Below are 15,450 nucleotides of genomic sequence, written 5' to 3'. Positions count from 1 at the left end.
ATAATAATCCTTGAAAATCTCATTCCCTTAACTTGTTATGGTAATCCTGAATAGAAAAATATTAAATGAATTTGTTATTAATTATCTTTGCAGGTGTTTTGAACGGAGGATGCTGTTGTGGTCCACCTCACTCTGGCAATGTGTTGTGTTCGTGGTTGCCGCCCAAGCAATAACCTCTCAAGGTGTAGGCTCAACAGGTAATAGCAATAGCAGATCATTTTAATATAGTACATCAATTGCCTAGGGAAGCCAATAGCATTTTCAGATCAAGCATTTGGAGCGGGTGAACCGAAGAATCGCCCACTACCGAGTCCGCAGTGGGAGTTCTCCCATAACTTTTACGTGTAATTTATACGATATTGCAGATATTAAATAAAAAATAAGATTATATTATGACATTGGCCATTATAAAAAGAACTGTTATAGTTCTAAAATTATTCGTGATAAATACTTTTAATCGTATATTTCTTATTTCGCACAAGTAACTTCTAAATAGTACGATTAACAAATATTTGGTCCGTCTGAAAAATAGCAGATCATGTTCAGATGAAATTATTTATCTTGAAATATGTATTTAACACGTAGTTTTCATAAATATAACGTTTTTTTCTCTATAATCACTGTCGCGCTCGTACACCTGAAGACAAGTTAGTTGAAGGTGACCTATTGTGCTGAACGTATACAACATGAGTAAAATTCACAGACAGTATAAAAAGTATAAATCTACTTTCCTCAAAATAATTTTATAATCGTCATAAATATTGACAATTTACGTTTATAAAGTTTTTGAATACGTAATAATTAAAGGGAAACTCGAGTAGATCATTAGAAAATAACAATTTTCACATTAGTTTACAACTTACAACGCCTTATCCAAAAATTACGTTCTTGTGGGTTATTGGCTTCACACCCCTCAAATTACAATTCTTACATTAGCTACTCATTCCTTATCTTCTTCCACATCACCTGTTCCCCTGGCAGAACGTACTAACTTTAAAGTTGTCAATTAAATATGAACTATTGGGGCAACTAACTTTAAAGAATTAAATATGAAAAGTTGTCATTGTAGATCAGATACAGAGTTCTGTAAACGTAAACTAAATGTAATTTCGTATCGCGACTCGTCGTGTTTCTTATCGATGTAGGATACATTTAACATATGGATCCAACTTGAATTACGTTCTCTCTCTAAAGTAAAGAAGATTCATTTAATTCTTAAATGCGAGTTTTATTTCTTCCAAACCATTATTGATATTACATTAATGTTCCACTGAATTGTCGTTGTCCTTCACTCCTACAACAGGCCAACTAGAGTTGTTTTATGTCTGAGCAGGTACTAACGAATGTTTTAGCTTCCTTTTTGATCTATTCCCTGCCCATCAAACCTGATATCCGTTGCATTATATTGTGCCCTGTTTGGCTTCGTCCATTTATTACTTTTAGAAGAATGAGTGGGTGCTTAATATGTTTTATTACTCAAAAGTCATTTTTATGTTGCTATAGAACTTCAGAGTCAATTGATATCTTTCAAGTAAAAACATTCTGTTTGAACAGGATAACCAATGTTGTCATTCAGTCGCTTCACACCGATTCTCCCGAACCAGTTGTTAAAAGTGTCTCTTCATCTTTAGATCCAGTATTTACGTATAAAAGATAATTCTCTAGTACTATTTTTGAAGATCAATATGCACAAAATCAATACAAAGATACTAAATGATTTAATCCTAGTCATTATCAGTAGCATCATTGGAATAAATAATAATATAATCATGAAGTAATAATACTATGTCAAATTCCTATACTGATCATACAACCGGTTCTTAAATGATTTGGTTGACACCATTGAGGATAACCATTTTCAGACTAGGAAACCAAATTACATAACGTACTATTTAACCAGTTTGGATTTAATATTAAGAAATTATATATACGTAGGATAAAAGAAAGAACTCACAAAATGTTAGATATGAAGTAGCTTGAAGTTTCGAAAAGTAGACCAAGCCTTCTAATTAATATTGATAATTAGTTCTGGCCTGCCGGAACGATCGCTGTGAGACAACTCAATTATTTAATGATGTCTTAACTGTGAAGTTTCTTACATGTTTCAATAAAAGAAAAGAAATTATTGTGTTTAACATAAAGTAATTTGGTTATCTAGCATTGTAATCTTACAATATAAAGGTCAAGATTTTGTATGTAGAGTTAATCTAATTGCTTTCTTCTGCTCGATCAATGTTTAAGGCATGTTTTGTCACTGTTTAGAATCTGGTATAATATTTATTACATGGTTATGATAGTCATTATTATCACAACTATTTATTTCGAAAGTATATCGTCCGAGTATAGTGTACAGTTGCTATCAAAATGAATATGCAAATCTCAAACGTTCATTTCGTCAATAATTTCTATACACTTCAATCAAATGTAATTCAGTTTTCTTTAAGACAAAGAGAAGATAACTTTCCATTCATTAATGAAGACTGTGTTTCAATCAGTGACGACGCCAGCTTTAATTTCTTGGAAGGCAATGGAGGGGCAGACACATTTTTTAGGAAGCAGTTGCTCTTTTTGCACACCAAAAATAATAATTTTATGTTACTTATCTTCATTACAATACAACATGTCTGCGGCTGACCGGTAGCTACGGGTTGCACACGGGTGCCGGGCCCACCAAAATTTAGTCATGTTCCCCAAGTAAAAGATCAACTTTAATTGTTTTGTATATTTTATAACAGACTTATTAGTTTAGAAATATAGTTCATCCATCGGTGCTAGTTTTCGTCATTCGAGGTTCAAATAGGGCAAAGGTTAAAGTACAGGAGGAGTGAGGGGCACAAAAGGACCGATACTTAAATATGAAGTACTTTTAATCTAATCTCAGCATTATTTACTGATATGTACACTAGGAGTGGTTTGACTGACAAAAGCTTTTAGAATAAATTCTATATTGTACTACACCAGAACAATATATATTCTAAATTAAATCATTGTATGAATATATTTCATTGAGCTGTTCTCTCGAATCTCATTGAGTTACACTCAACATGTAATGCATTTTTCTGATGAGACTGATCATACTAATAAACAAAATACATTTTACAACCACTCTTAGAACCACACTAGGATTCATGCGTAGACTAGAGACACTTTTTGCATGTTTAAATCGGTACTTCATATTTGTTCTGGAATAAATATAATGTGATTAACACCATATTATACATAGAGCTCGGGTTAAATAGTTTTATTAGATAATCTTGGATACCGCAAACAATTTTAACTTTGGATTATACAGGTATTAATGTAAGGTATTACAAAACTTTAAAAAATGTTTTTAAACAAGAAATATTACTCATACTAGACTAATGTATCAATGTAGAAAGTTCATAACTTGAAACAAACTAATGCTATCTAGAGAATAATTCTTTCAAATTCTGAAGGTATTTTATGTCAGTTGTTCATCTGAAGTGTCATTATGAAAAAAGAAAATATTGAGAGTTTAAAGTTGTTGTGTTTGTTGTTGACATTTTTTCAGGATTGTATGGATGAGCTTCTTATTCGCCTCGAACCGAGAGAACCAAATGCTTAAATCAATGATCAATAAGTGAGCAACATGAATAGTCACAGTGAAACATATGGCGTTGAAGATTCAGTAGATAATATTCAGAGCAAGTTGTTAAGCGCAAAAGCTACAGCATCGAGTTGCATTGCACAAGCAACTGACTTTTGGAATGAAAAACCTTCTCAGCCCAATTTGCATGAGTACCTCAAAACTAATTTCGATTGTAAAGAACGTAGTTTACAAAGTCAGTGATATCACACAAGATCTTGGCTAGAATATTCCATTTCATGCGACTAAGTATTCTGTCATCCTTGTAGGGAGTTTCTAAGGAACATTCTATGTGATCAGACTTTTATTGTGATAAGAGTTTGAAATTGGAAATCAGAATTGGGACGGGAGAAAGGATTTGATAAGCATGCTTCCTCTAAACACCACATAGAAGCAATTAAAATTTGGAAAGAACTTAAATTAAGACTGTGCAGGGGGAAAGATGTTAATATAATTCTAGGTGCGGAACAGATAGCAAGAAACAGGTCCATGTTGAGTGCGCAGCAGAGCTAGTTCAGTTTCTCGCAATAAATGAGCTACCAAATCGTGGGGATTCAGGATGTGAACTCAAATATATGCAAAGATTAAATCCCAGGGACTTAAACTCTACTGGACATTTTATAGCACTGTTCATAGTATTTTTATGAGCCATGCATCGTGTAAATCTGTTGAAATCTCAAACATTGATAAGAGGTCGTCGATGCTGATGGGCACTATTTTTGATCTTCCAGATACGTCTTGATCTTCCAGATACATATCAATGTTCGAAGGTGGTGGGCGAAAAAGCGACGGAACTTTCTTGGTTACCTTTATAGTTATGTTCAATAATGTAATTAAAGATGATTTCGACAACTATTAATAGCCTACATCAAAACCAGTGTGTACCCTCATGTGTTACCGCAGACAATATTTTTCATCTTTCTTTTCCCCTGCGTTCGATTCCTCGTCGTCTTAGGTATTCGAATGTAAGTGAATAACACAAACGCAATTTCATGGTTCTGCGCTCAATAGTTTCGTGGATCTGGTGAACGACAACAAAAGAAAAAAGAAAGAAAAACAAAAATACTTCCCATCTCCCTCGTAGGGTTTGTCTTTACAAAATCCCGTCTATTCTGGAGTCTAGATTGCAAGGATAATATTTTTACATTTTTTTCAAGTTTTTACATCTAACAGCTTGGTAGATCTAGGGAGCGCCAAAAAATTATTCAAGCCTCCTATTAGGAGTCGTATTTTGCAAAACCGTATTTTAACTGCTCCCTAGGTGCAAAGAGAGTATATAAATTTGAAAGTTCTACACTGAGAAAAAAGTGTATGTGGTATACGTAAAATCTTATGTTACATTTGTAAATCCTAGTGTTCCATCTGTACGTACTTTCCGTATGAAACAATATAGGCATTCAGGATCTCACATACAAATGGTCGTATTTAACATAGCTGACGAAGGTGGTAATATAAGGAAGACTGTTAGATAACAGACGTCTTGCAATGGCATGATGTAACATCTAAGGGCAGTGCCTATGTATGCTCCGTACTGATTTCTGTAGTAAGCAAGAGGATTCCGTATATTTGTACATTATAAAGCTGTCCGGAGAACAGATTTTTCTCAGTGTATGCCTAATAGTTTCGAAGATCAGAAGAAACGAAAAAAATAATAAAGTTAACCTGTTCCCTCTTTGCGGGTGTATTTAACAACATCTCTCACACCTACAATTTATGGTGCAAGGAGAATCTTTATACAAAACTTAAGTGTTCTTTTTCTAATAGTTTCGGAGATCTGTTGATAATGAGTAAGTGGAGTTACTCTTTTATAGTATGTATACATAGATTACGAAATAAAAAGTTGTTGCTTCTTGGAACTTGGAACAGGAGTGAAACGCCCGTTCTTCGAACGAGAGGATTGTGTTATTGCAAAGTATTTGAACAACGTATCCACTTAGGATATGTATTACAATTAAAATGTATTGATAAAAAGTCAAAAAGTCTTTCCTTTACATCTAGAGAGACCACGAAAACAAAACTGTGGAGTGACCTCACGTAGTGTATTCGCTAATGCTCTGGCGTTTGATAGAGCGGTCCCGGGTTCAATTTCCTGTTGGAACATTTAGTCGTAAAGATGCAGAAGCCTTTTCAAATCAGTCATCCTGAGTGAGGTCTTGCCTGGGTTTTCCTCATTCACACTAGGCAAATACCGGATGGTGCCCTGGTTGTTTCTTTCCCCACTTTCCCGGGTAATGTGAGTCCCAGATAATATGAGGGAAATTTGTGATCCCTCACATGTGACGAACAAAGTGCATAGTGCTAAATGTCCAGAAATGTTATCCCTAATCCCAACAAGTGAGTTTAGTTTCACAGGGTGAATCTATAGTATACTTCCAAATTATGAGAATTCAATACTCAAACTTGAAGTAGTACATCTATAACTACTGGTTGCAATAGATTAATAAGATTAAAAATAGAACCTGTTCCTCTGACGCTGAATATATATCAGAAAACCATTACTCGCTAAGGTTTACCGTTTTTTGTTCTTTGGCAATTATGGTTGAAACCAGAAATCGTGAATTTAACCACTTCCGGATTGAATACATGGTTAAAGAGGGAGATATAATCTACTCTTTAGAATATGAATCAATTGTAATAAATTGGATCTCGATATCTCTTACAGTTTTTGCTCTACGAAAATCAGTATGAAACCGGAAGAAGTAGCAAATTTTAACCAGTTCCAATTTTGGTAGATTGTGAGTTGTGATAGTATGTTTCCTTGACACAGTGAATCTATTTCAGAAAACAGCTTCTCGCTATCTATTACTACTTTTTGCTCTATGACGAATGGTTAATTTTAACAACTTCCGTATTCAATAAAGGATTAAGGGAAGAGATGGAACCTACTCTTGGAAAGCTGAATCGATTACAAAAAACTGTATCTCAATATTTCTTTCCAACTAACTACTTTCCGTTTCGGTGGAATGTCGTGGGTTGTGGTGCTATGTACTCTTGACATAATGCAATTGCACAAAATAGCTTTTCGCTGTATATTAGTTTTCTCTATGGCGATAAATGTTGAAACCACAAATGGTTAATTTGAATAATTTCTGGCTTGGATAGTGAATTATCATAGAAGAAGGGACCTATTCTTCGATTAATGAATTGATTGCAAAAAAAAAAAAAAGTCTGCATCTCGAGAGCTCTTACCGTTCTTGCTCTATGGAAATGAGTATTGAAACCGGAAAATCCCTTGCTTATTTTTTTTTTTCAAATGAAAAGTTTATATATGGAATTTCACGGGTTCGTGACGGGTTGACGGGTTCGTGAGAAACTTGGTTTTTCCTATAAATTATAATCCCAGCTTCAATTAGGATTTGCATTTTCTAAAATTTAATATAATATGATCCTTAGGAGCCCTAAAATTCATAATCATGCCAAGTAGCATTTTAATTCGTTCAGTGTTTATTGCGTAATACAATCAGATAGAAACAAACATTCACTTTTATTATATAGATTGTAATTGCAACAGCAGATTTCAAGGCTATAAAAATAGGTGGCTATTAGATATTATGTAACTCACTTTGCGAATTTGCAATGGTTATTAATCTCTTTGCGTTATTACGAAAATCTAATAATATAGTTGGGAGCATAAAAATGAGTTTTTTGTTCTTCTTCATTCTATCTTGAAGTAAGAATTATAACCGAGAAGACATGGTCTTAACATTTATAATTCTAAAACCACTACATTACTTATGTACATTGACCGGCCAAAGCATTGTCCACTTATTTAATATCTGGTATGTCGACCCTTGGCCTGCAGGGCAACAATACTGTTTGACATGAAAGCAATGACGATGGAGTTGAGTTGAGTTGATTTGAGTTTAGCAATGACGATGGAAACGTGACCATTTCAGTTATGATGACGCTGTCCGATTGACATTAGTACATATGTGAAACGTCCGCAGCGGAGGCCTATATTTAACAGTTTACGGTGGACTGTGTGCTTCCACACACTAGTGTTTTGTCCACTGTTAAACTCTGCTGCTGTTTGTGCCATAATTTGGGCCCAATCCTTTCAACCAACCTCGACACTCTACGACATAAAACATCTTTAATGAGGTGTAGTCGCGTCATTTCTTGCAGTATAGTGTGGTGTGGTTCCGTTTCCCATCTTTGTAATATACTTACCATGGCAGCTCGCAAACCCCTGACAAGCGGCGCTGTTTTCGAAATGCTCGTTCGCAGCCGTCTGTTCATCACAATCTGGCCTACATCAGACTCTGATATATCGTTGGCCTTCCTCATTCTACGCATAAACGTCACACTGACTGATCAGATCCCTGTTAGTGTCTGCCAAGCAGTTCTAGTGTTCTTTGTGTGTTTTTTTTTTATTTCATCCCAACGACTTCGATCATTAATAAGCGGGTGTGATAATGTTTTGGTTGGTCAATGTATATTGATTAAAATACCTTAAAATAACCTAACGCTTAGAATGTAGAAAGAATACCAAATTTGATTCAATTCTGCTCAACAAGAACAAGTTCTCGAACTCAAGAAATACATATTCAAGTTTTAAAACACGTTTCCTCAGTTGCAAAATACATTTCCTTTTCGTCTTGGAGGGTCTACTTATGTCTCCATATTACTTAAGGTTGTCCGTCCAAATAGCGCATTGCATAGTGCGGCGTGCTATCCGTCTGGAGAGTTTCTTATGCTATCTCTGCTGGAACCATATGTACAGTATTTCGAACCTATTTTAAAAATTGCAGATGCAGTGATAGATTGCTTTGGATTTAAAAAGGGATGCTGCTGTAAACATAGTGCAATAAGCCCATCTTCTATGTTCTAGAACAATTTTATTTTACTTTGTTAAAAATAATAAACAGAGGAAGGACGATGAGAAATAAATATATAAGGTGTTTTATTTCAGCAAGTAAACCAAAACAATAACATAATCACAATTTGAAATACATCCGTATTCAGAGGAAGCAACCTATCCTCTCTCTCTCTCTCTCTCTCTCTCTCTCTCTCTCTCTCTCTCTTTCTCTGTGATAAACAATTTCCCAAAACTAATTACAAACAAACTAGGTATTAATTAGTTCTACTGCTGCTTTGTCTATTGATTTGAAATGGTTATTAAATATCTGCTAAGCACTGGTATGTCATTTGCATGCACTTACCTGGTATTGGCATACAGTAATACAATATAATCACTAGCAATTTCAACTGGTAGCCATTTAACTTAATCTGGTTTCAAAGTAAATTACAAGGCCCTTTTATAAAATTAAAAGTTATTTTTCTGTTGGACTATTGCCATTCATACAAGCCTTAAAGATCTGAAATGTTTTCAAATAAATAAAATTAAATATTTGCTCATACGACCCGGAGTTATTCCTTGTAGAGATGGATGATTCATCCTAAAAGAGACAGATGATAAAATTCAAATGAATGATAAACTTTGTTGTTGGAAAGTGAGAGCATACAGCGGAATCTCAAGAAAGACAAAGGCGCGATGTCCATCACAAACTCAAATTGTCCTAGATTAAACCAAAATACTTTGCACCAAAGATTAGCGATTTCGCACTCAGCTACCCTTAAGTAATAAGATATCAAGAGAGAAACAAACTGTTCTAGATAAATTTTCTACAAATCCATTTTGGAGAAAATTCAATAAGCATGTAGATTGAGAACTTCTTTTCTAAACTATAAGTCTGATAAAGACAGTAAAGAGAATCATTTAATTTATGAATTAATCCATGCTGGAGAACAATAGAAAGAAATGCAGAGGTCTTATTAAACGCTTGCAGGGACATGGGTTTAGAAGTAAATGCAGAGAAAACTAAATACATGGGAGTGCGTCGAGATCGTATTACGGCAAATTATGGATGCGTTAAAATATTAGATAATACTTTTTGGTACAGTGGATACTTTAAAAATATCTAGGATCAATATTAACAGACGAAAACCATATTCACGAAGAAATTAAATGTCAACTAAAAGAGGGAATTCGTGTTATTATTCAGTTCAAAATCTCTTGTAGTCGCGAATTCTGTCGAGGAATTTGAAGCTTAAAATATATATAGACAATAATCATACTTGTTGTTCGGTATGGTTGCGAAACATGGTTGCTTACTCGGAAGGAATAACATAGACTGAAAGTATTTGAGAACAAGATCCTGAGACGAATATTCGGACCCAACAGAAACGAGAATGGGGAATGGCGGAAACTTCATAACGAGGAACTACATAATTTATATGTTTCACCAAACATTGTTAGGATCATCAAGTCTAGGAGGCTAAGGTGGGCAGATCATGTAGCCAGGATGGAAGAAAGTAGGAACGCTTTCAAAGTCTGGACGATCAACCGGAAAACGACCATTAGGAAGACCTAGGAGCAGTTGGGAGAACAATATTATGATGGATCTCGCAAAAATAGGAATACAAAGTAGAAACTGGATCCAGTTGGCAAAGGATAGAAGTCAGTGGAGAGCTTTTGTGAACACGGCATTGAACCTCCGGGTTCCGTAGGTCATAGAGTTAGTTATTTAGTTATAAATCCATGCTGGTAATTGAAGTGGTCAGTATTATATATCTGAAAATATGAAGAATTTAATCTCATCAACAGTTTTTTTTAGTTTTAACAAAAAATATTACATTTGATGTTAAACAGAGCTAAACTGCAATAATACTCAAACTTAATATACTCTTCTTTGGATGTGGTGGACAACATCGTGTTCATGGCTTTTTCGGTATTCCTCTTTTTCCTTCTACATTCTCATTCTTCAATTATGTCATTATCTTTCTCTTTCATTAATCACCCGTTTCTTTTAGCTCAAAGAGCATAACGTGGAATGTAAAACTACATAATCTTAGACAGCTGTGTATGGTAACTTAGTAACCATAATAATAAAAAAAGAATCAAATCAGCAGAATTTCATCCCTGCATTATAACAGAATGTTATCGTTTCAGAAACTTTTCCATAAAATGATATCTAATGTGTTGAATATTTATCAGAGTGAATAGTTTGTTCACAGTACACTATATAGTGGGTTATTCCACAAAACTTATACAGGGGTTGGACAAAAAAATCTAAAACGTTTGCAAAAGTGTGAAAATCATACCTAGTATGGTGTGGGGACTATTTTTGCGTCCAAAACAGCTTGGATCCGACGTGGAATGGACGTATACCTGTTCTGAATCGTGGTGCATGGAATTTTGTACCATTGTTCCTCCAAAAGTGCTCCAGTTCCTTAAGGGATGCTGGTGGAGGGTAATGAGATCAAACACGGCTTTCTAACTCAAACCACAATGACTTAATGATGTTCAGATCTGGTGATTGTGGGACTCAGAGCAGGTGTGATAGCTTCTGGTCATGCTCCTCAAACCATGATTTCACCGTTTTTGCAGTGAGATAGGGTGCCAAATCATCTTGGTAGATGCCATCACCATCAGGAAACAATATTTGGGCCATTGATAGAACCTGGTCCCCCAAAATGGCCTCATACGCCTTAGTATTCATCATTCCATACAGGGCTATGATGAGACCTGCAGAAAACCACGATATCACTGCCCTACTGTAACAGAACCACCTCCATGCTTTACAGTTGGGAGCAGACAGCCTGTATCATAGGCCTGTGACGGTGTTCCCCATACGTAAACACGACCGGTTGTTAGAAACAAGGTGAAGATCGATCCATCATACCACATTACGTGTTTCCACTGCTCACGAGTCCACGCCTTGTGGTCCTTGCACCACTGGATACGCCTCTTCGCATTTACTGCTGTGACCAGGGGTTTGGCGATAGCGCCCTGCCATGAATTTTCATTTTCTGAAGTTCCCGTCGCACTGTTTTCGATGAAACCGGGTTCTGTAGGCCAGAATTGAGTTCAGACGTAATTTTCATTGGAGTGGTTTTCTTTTTAGCTGCTACAATCTGTTTTAATGCCCTCCGGTCCCTATCTGACAGAATTGTCTTTCGACCACTGTTGTGCTTTGCAGACGTCCTTTGCCCATAAATTGTGTATGCCTTCTTGACCTTGGACACAGTGCTTTTCGATACCCCCAAAATATTCGCCACTGTAGCCATTGAAGCTCCACCAGACGGGCACCAACGATCATGCCTCTTTGGAAGTCTGTCAGGTCGCCCATTTTACCGCACCACTTTCACACCATGACACACACAGGTGAACTAGTTACTGCTGACGGAAGAGGGAGGTCCACATGACACATTGGAAACGAAACACGATCGACAACCGCAACACGTGTTGTACAGTGGAGGGCCAAACTTACGTGTCGTGTATGAAGTGTTTTTAGATTTTTTTTTGTCCAAAACCTGTAAATATCATCTACATGTCATATAATATTACATGTGAGCAATTAGTACAATATTAACCATGAATTGGAAGTAAAAGTGTTTCTTACTTGTACTTTAGCACGTGTACGTGCAATTTTTGAGTAACACAAACACATACACACAAATGTTTATGTAGATAGATAGCTGTAGATATACAAAACACATCTACAATGGTAGTACTTGTATACTACCCAGATAAAGATGTTTATGTATATACCCTTTCTCGAATACCTGCAATTTTTAGATTTTTATGGCGTTTAATTCATGTCCCCCAATAATCATGAACAAAATTTGTGAATTGGTATTGTCTCTAGTCTTAAGTTTCTTTAGATTACATAACATTTGGTTTCTGTGCAAATAGATTTGCCTCTAAAACCCATATCCTCTTATTTTACTTTCAGATGTGAATGAACATGGAACGCTAAAAGAGGTGGCTTCGCCCATCATGAAGGACCCTGCGGAGACCAGCTGGAACAATAACGTAAATGAGTTATCGGCGTACCTCGTAGATCTACTCAGGCAACCAGACTGGGATGCCGAAGGCCCACCTCCGTTGCTCTACGTGGAGACCAATTCTAACGGCGAAGCTTCTGATGTCAACGAAGGTGATGTTCCAGTTGTGGACGCAGTTCCTTGGAAAAGATCTCGCTATTCCAGACGCTATTACTCATGGAAACGACAAAATCGCTCACGAAATTACGACACTTACCAGTACATGTGCACTCCGTCCCGGCGAGAAGTGTTCCAACTGTTGATAGCACTTCACGAGGCAAGGTCTGGGAAACTCGGACGTACTGTCAACTTCTGTAACCGGAAAAGACCCGCTGGAGCTATTTTGACTAACATCCGATTTCTTGGACGCCGGAAATGAAGATCATCTACAGAGTTTCTTCTTCATCTTCTACTTCTTTTTCTTCTATTTTTTGTTGTCCTCCTTTGTCTCAGTTAATAAAATTTTCCCGAATATAATACTGTTTTATCTTAATAATAAAAAATAATTTTGTGTCTAGATACGAAGAATTTGATTACCCGAAACTGAAATTCTAAAAGCATCATTTGCTGATGTCAACTAATCAGGAAACACTGCTTATAATTTAATATTAAAAGAATTTAGAGCTAGGAATACTTCAGAGAAAATTATAGATGAAAAATAATTTTAAGAAAATGATCGAAACTATTTGTGTTTGTATGATGCTAAAAATACCTATTCTTTGCACAGGAAGAATAGGTTTAAGGAAAATATTTGAAAAGGGACCTCTCCCTTTTCCTAACGATGTATATTTGAGTGGAAATGAAATCATAAAAACCCAGTTCGACTCAACTTCTAACCATGTTCAAAAATTCGTTTTAAGCAGTGCAGTCGTTATTCTTTATTAGTGTCCTATGTGACACTAATAAATTTAGTGTCCTATGTGACTTAGGATATGCATTTTAACCAAACTAAAAGTGCTCAAGTGCTAACTATATTTCTTTTTTCTCTTTTTTAAATAAAAATCACTTAAACTACAGGTTTTCCACGAAGTCCCGTTACCCTCGAAAATAAGTAACATAAGCCACTAAATGCACGTAAATAACTATAGGGAAAGAACTGAATGACATTAATAAGAATGCTTTCGAGAAGTTTTATTGAGATAGGAAGCATGAAGTGTCCAAAGGATCAGTCTGTTGACCGTCATTCTCAAGACAAACGATGACAACATGTTTCTGCTCGTGTGGACGATCTGCCACTTCTTTCCTTATCCTTCTCACTTTCTGTGGCGAATAGCTTCTGCACCCATCATAAAAGTGTCTGTTTCGGGGGAAGGACCTCATTGAAAACCTTGACCGAAAGTCTGCACGCATTTCTGCCAGTTTCTTGCCTATGTATTTTCTCTCATGCACCCAACAACTTACAATAACACGCTCTTCAACACTGTAACTACAAGTTCACACCATCAGTGCACAATAAGTTCAGCCATCGTTCACACAATCTGAAATAATGGAAAACCTTACATTAACATTTATAAAGTGGTAAGGGAAAACTTACATTAGCATTTCTCAAGGGGTAACGGGAAAGCTTACATTAGTATTTGTCAAGGGGTAGCAGGACTTTGTGACCACCCTTTATTCGATCGTTTCATTATCCTTGCTGTTTTATGAATACATAATGAGAAATTAAAATACCATTATAGAAATCAGTTTTAGGAGTCAAAGTTACCAAAACATGTCAATAATGAGTTCATATAGCAACTTTAATCTGTCTAACGTGAAATACACTATTTTATATATATTTTAAATAGCTTATAGTCTCTTTTCTACAATTACCTAAAAGTATGCCAAACTAACGGTGCATAGAAGACAATCATACAAATATACATTTAGATTTATAAGGTAATTAAACAAAAAATATACTAAATAAAAATAATAAAGATATAAAAATTTAATGTATCTATTAAATAGTATCATACTTGTAATTAATTTATTAATTCACGTCATTGCTTTCAAATATTGGAAGAAATTTTGTTAAAATTTTAAAGAAAATCTCAAAATACTTCGAAATTTCGAAGAAAACACTGAAATAGTCGATTAATGATGTCACCATTACATAGAATACATGAATATTACATCGTTTTGTAGAAAGTGTATGCTTTATTATTTTTTATCTATGAAAGTAACTACGTTCGATGTTAAAAATTGAACGTCCTTCTTCTACGAAGTATTTTTATTTCTTCGAATCTCATGTAGTTTATTTATTTATTTTTCTCAGATGTAAATAACTGTAACATTCAAGCTGTCCCGTAAGTATGATATTAACTCCCCAACTGGCACTGAACTGAACACACATATATAAATCATTTTTTTTTACCTTTGATATCCATAGCGTTTTGTCATCAACATGCACGGCAGTGCATGGCAGCCAAGTTCCGCAAAGAAAATGAGAACTGGCTTGCACTGCCGTAAGCATATTATACACGAACAAGAGTTTTGGGTAAAATTGCCGATTTCGAGGCTTTGTAAAAACGATTCTATTAAGGGTAGAAACATGAAATTTAGAATGTAAGGAGATATCCCACAGATGTACTCATATGCCAAATCTCACATTCCTACCTTCAACTATATTCGAGTATTGGACCCCCAGAATATGCACTTTTCAGGCTCACTGACTCACTGACTCACTCATCAAATTGATTAGGTACTTCCCAATGAGTTAGAAACGTGAAACTTTGCATAAAGGTACCCTATAATGACCTGAGTATGGAAAAAGTCCGAAATCTGAGGAATGTGCTACGGGAAATCTTTTATGGGCAAAAAACTGTCCTTAATCAGGAAAAAAATCGTTTCACTTACTCACTCATCAAATTGATTAGGTACTTCCCAATGAGATAGAAACTTGAAACTTTGCATAAAGGCACCCTACGATAACTTGAGTATGGGAAAAGTCCAAAATCTGAGGAATGTGCTATGGGACATTTTTATGGGCGAAAAACTGTCCTTAGCCAGGAAAAAAATCGTTTCACTCACTCACT

At 35.5% G+C, this 15,450-nt stretch overlaps 1 protein-coding gene across 1 annotated transcript in view; it reads left to right on the top strand.

The window, feature by feature from the left end:
- Positions 1-13,124, top strand: part of LOC145679694 (uncharacterized) — a 167,182-nt gene extending 154,058 nt beyond the window's left edge. Inside the window, exons 2-3 of the mRNA XM_081750268.1 lie at positions 94-197; positions 12,346-13,124. Of these exons, the coding sequence (XP_081606394.1) occupies positions 110-197; positions 12,346-12,815 (558 nt within the window). The 5' untranslated portion in view covers positions 94-109 and the 3' untranslated portion in view covers positions 12,816-13,124. The remainder of the gene's footprint in view (positions 1-93; positions 198-12,345) is intronic.
- The last annotated feature ends 2,326 nt before the right edge of the window (positions 13,125-15,450 follow it).

Source organism: Thermobia domestica, chromosome 2, assembly GCF_964235325.1.
Source record: "Thermobia domestica chromosome 2, izTheDome1.hap1.1, whole genome shotgun sequence".
Classification (NCBI taxonomy): Eukaryota; Metazoa; Arthropoda; class Insecta; order Zygentoma; family Lepismatidae; genus Thermobia; species Thermobia domestica.
The sequence above is the reverse complement of the archived record's forward strand: the minus strand, read 5'-3'. Positions and strand labels throughout refer to the sequence as shown.